Source organism: Leiobunum rupestre, chromosome 2, assembly GCF_980474605.1.
Source record: "Leiobunum rupestre chromosome 2, qqLeiRupe1.1.hap1, whole genome shotgun sequence".
NCBI classification, from domain to species: domain Eukaryota; kingdom Metazoa; phylum Arthropoda; class Arachnida; order Opiliones; family Sclerosomatidae; genus Leiobunum; species Leiobunum rupestre.
The window spans coordinates 29,831,680-29,836,021 of NC_143385.1; the positions used below are offsets into that span (position 1 = coordinate 29,831,680).

At 41.0% G+C, this 4,342-nt stretch overlaps 1 protein-coding gene across 1 annotated transcript; it reads left to right on the forward strand.

Moving 5' to 3' along the window:
- The first annotated feature begins 321 nt into the window (after positions 1-321).
- Positions 322-2,354, forward strand: LOC149957294 (uncharacterized). The gene is made up of 2 exons (XM_090164770.1): positions 322-1,603; positions 1,873-2,354. The coding sequence occupies exon 1, from the start codon at positions 1,104-1,106 to the stop codon at positions 1,596-1,598; it is 495 nt and encodes a 164-aa protein (XP_090020896.1). The 5' UTR covers positions 322-1,103; the 3' UTR covers positions 1,599-1,603; positions 1,873-2,354.
- The last annotated feature ends 1,988 nt before the right edge of the window (positions 2,355-4,342 follow it).

A 4,342-nucleotide genomic window follows, 5' to 3' on the forward strand; every position in this document is an offset into this window, starting at 1 on the left:
TTCATGCGCCAATTTTCTTATGACCCTTTTAATTACATAATTCATGTAGATTGCACATTTGCAAATAAACAAATATCCAAATTAATTTTGTGTAGAGTTTAAAATATTCCAAATGCAATCCTTTGATCACAATTTTAGTGTGCATGAAAGACGTAGGTGCCAATATCTCCAAGAATGTATTTATTTGTACTAAGGGAGAGTGGGACCAAAATGGAAACACAAAAAAAACCAAACAAACCGGGCAAGGGTTCGAAATAACCCGGCCTTTAGCAAGGGGAGGGTTAAAAAGAACCCGGCCCAAAGCAAGCGGAGGGTTCGGAAGGACCCACCCTTAAGCAAGGGGACTGACCCCAAACAGAACCCGGCCTAACCTACAAGGGTCTGCCTCTGGCGAGACCCAGTTGGCGAAGCAAGGGATCGATGGGGAAACGTCCCTAAATAAAAACCAAAGGCGGAATCGACGCCGCCGAGAAAAGCAAAGGTTGGAGGAGATCTCCAACAAGGAAGACCCCCCCTCCTCTGCAAGGTAAAAGACTAAGAGGGAACGAAACCCCGGACTCCCAGTCTCAGGTCTCCAAGAGGTCTCAGGTCCATGACCAGACCTATAGTGAGACCTTAAGTTCCACAAAGATGGCCATCACTATTGATGGCTATCCCATGAAGACCATCTCTGAAGAAGAGATGGGTACCATCCAGCGAGGGATTCTGGACAGGATATATGGGATACCCTCGGGTGACCCTCTACCTCGATTCTGGAATTTCAAGCTGTGTAAGGATGAGTATACGGCAGACTCGTTGGGGAAGGAGTTCGACCAGAAGGAGTTGGTTCTAGGGGGGTCATAACTTTCAGGTAACAGACCTGCCGAAACCATTCAAGGTCGCCTTCCGCACCAAAGATGTGTACAAGAGGGACGCTAACATCCTTCTACGCAGACTCAAGACCTTCAACAGGTTCCGAATGCCAAGTCGGTCAAGGCCATCAAAGAGGCGGGTCTTAGAGCTGAAAACGGCTTGGACAGGGGTTTCTTAAGATACTCTTTGATCCTAGCACCGACAACTCGAAGAACCCGACCAACCTGGATGGCCCATCGACATCCGGCAATATGCCGGATATGGAACAATCCAAGATCTCGGAGATGGAAGACAAGACTCTAGCCACTGGGGACTCTGTGGAGGAAACTCTCTTAGAGGACCTTAAGGCTATTGACTTGTCGGATATGAACGAGATCAAGGAGGTTGCTCATAAGGAGGGAGCAACTGGGTACGGCTTGGCAGAACTGGCCAGCAACCAGTGTTTCTGTCAGGCATCTCTCCGGGGGGCGAAGCCCCCCCCGGAAAAAGTCTATCGCCCCCCCGGAGCTTCCCCTTTTTCCGACGCCACTGCCAGGCGTGCATGGAGTGCTACGGTCGCCACTGGATACCGGCACCCCCGGATGTCTGGGAAACCCCCCCCCGAAGAAAATTTTCTGAAAGAAACACTGCCAGCAACTAAGTTCGCCCGGCCTAAATATGAGTTTGAAGGTGCTGCAGATTTACCTTCATCACTGCAATGCAGCCTCTGCTGTACTCAGCAGAAGGTTTGCAAAAGAGGGCTTTGATGACGCTCTCATACAGGAGCCATGGACTGTCAATGGCAAGATACTTGGCCTCCGAAATGCAGGAAATCCATTCTTTGATTATAACTCTGCTATACCCAGGGCCTGTGCACTGATACGCTCTCGATGTACACTTCTAGGGATATTGCCACGGTAAAACTCATTATTTCGTCCACGGACGGTGGTGGGGAGGTTACTATGTCAGACAAAATTAAGAACTGGCATGTGTCCAACGAACCGTCTTTGTCGGATCATAGACAAATTTGTTTAAAATTACTGGACAAACCTGTATGGGCTTGTACTGCTATTCGTAACTCTAGGGGCACAGGCAGATTGGTCCGGTTACAGGGAAGACTTGAGCTTCTTCCTTTTCGATTTGGCTGTTGATCGCGTGCAACAGTCCATTATCGACTCCTAACACCGCAATTGTCTGACAAAGTCTGCCAACCGGCCAAGTTTAGTTCCTTGGTGGAGCAATGAGATTGGCATGCTGCGCAAAGAAACTCGTAGGCTCTTTAATATGGCAAAAAAGGGTGGTGATTGGGATGCCTATAAACGCACCCTCACCACCTATCACAACGTAAACAAAACTGAATGTTTTTAAGTATTTGAAATTTATCTCTAATCTCTTATGAAATTGTATATTCAAGATTATGATTGTCTTCTCAACAACGCTGAACGTCTTTCCAAACTTATAAAGATCTAGGTGAAATCTTAACGTTACAGAAGATGTGTCCAAGATCAAATCTTCGAATGAAAGTCTTCTTGAGGAGAATAAAAAACTAACAGCTGAAAATTTAGAACTCTCAGATAAACTAAAATTAATCAAAGAACTTAAAACCAAAAATGTAAAACCAAAAATGTGGAATTAAACCTCTCTAAAACAATTAAACTTACAGTGCCGGAGAAAAAATTTATGTATACAAATTCAACTTAAAGATATATACGAGATGGTTTTCTCTAAAAAATATATCTATTTCTAACAATATGGTGCAGTTTTATACGGGATGTGAAAATATTGGAGAGTTCAACGATTTATTTGAATTTATCGAACAGGACTTAAATACAATAAGCTGGTATAATGGAGCCAGGGGCTATAAAAGAAAATTTTAAAGGTCACAACCATCTGAAAAGGCCGTTCTATGGAGTTATCGTTTAAAGAACAGTTATTTTTAGTTCTTTGTCGCTTAAATATTGGAATTTTCGAACAAGATCTCACGTATAGTTTTGCATCTCGCTTTCTACGGTTGCAAATATATGTGTAACTTGGTTGGATGTTTTAGAAAAAAGATTAACCAAACTAGTTATATCTGGCCTTCTAGAAAGGTTGTAGACGAACATATGCCGAAAGAATTTAAGGAGAGGTTTCCCAATACTATTGTTATATTAGACGCTACCGAGCTATTTTTTCAAAAGCCGGACGATCACAGAACTTAGAGCTAAGGGTTTAATCGGCTGTACCCCAAATGGGTTCATTAACTTCGTCTCTGACCTTGTGCCAGGTCGAATGTCAGACAGATATTTAACAGTAGTGGTGTTATAGACTTGTTAGAGGCTGGCGATGCTGTGATGGCTGATAGCGGTTTATTGATCGAGGACTGGTTGAATGAAAAAGGAGTGGAGCTTAAATTGCCCCCCTTTTTAGGAGATAAAGCTCAACTTACTGAGGATCAAGAAAGGTATACCAGAGAAATAGCGAGTGTACGAATTTTTATCGAAAGAGTAATTAGAAGCGTAAAAAAATACCACTTATTAAATACAGTTTTTCCCAATAGTATGCATAATCAGTTGAATAAGGTATGGAAAATATGTTGTTTCCTGGTTAATTATTGTAATGAATCTTAACTTGATGTTAATAAGGAAAACAACTTTGTTTAATAATGAGATCATGTTATTTTATCACAATAAACTTTGTTACATTTCTCATAGTCATTAAAAATTTATTAAAATATCATACAACTTTCAAGATCTGTTTTGTACTTCTAGATAGGGAAGGCTTTTTTCTTCATTTTGGTTACTGAAAAATTTATTTTAGGAACAAGAATAAATTGAAATATATTTAGGCACTTAAAGGGGCTGGAAAGTGGGGTTTTGAAAAACGTAATTCGTGACGTCATTAACGAAATTTGGCGCGTAGAACTACTTTTTCTCAAGTTCGCGAAGACGTAAAAAGGCACCGCTGTGTTGGGATTTTTGTATGACGAAATCCAGCGTGGCCTTGGTTAGTGTTAGCTGAGCTCGTAGGAAGTTTTAAAATTTCAGTAATCTTTATTGAGATTTAGTTTAGTTAACAACAAATGTTTAACGAAAAATTCATTTGAGTGATAAGGTCTTTTGGTAGTAGTGTGTTCGTAATTTTTTAAATTATTATTTACGAGTTTCATCGAATTTTGTAAAAAAACGCTAGATGAATCGAAGCCAATTTCTAAGGCCTTGGTTTCACTGGAGCATTTTGATAAACCTTAGTACTACACCACAGTTCTTTTGCCTTTTCCCACTTATCTAATTCACCAACAAGAGATATTTTCGTATCAACACGTTTCCGTTTTTATTTGAATTAAACTCGTTCATTAACTTTATTATAATGAAAAAAAAATTAAAATACTAGAACCAAAACCACGTCCACGAAGGCCCGAATATCTTAGTTCGCGTATGAATACCTGTCACATGGATCACATCTCCGTCAGAGCCAAAAAAGAAAAAGCAGGGTCCGGATTTTTTTGGAGATACCACGTCACTAGACGATT

What these genes read in the sequence shown, in the direction of transcription:
- LOC149957294 (XM_090164770.1), top strand. Translation starts at nt 1,104, where the DNA reads ATGCCGGATATGGAACAATCCAAGATCTCGGAGATGGAAGACAAGACT.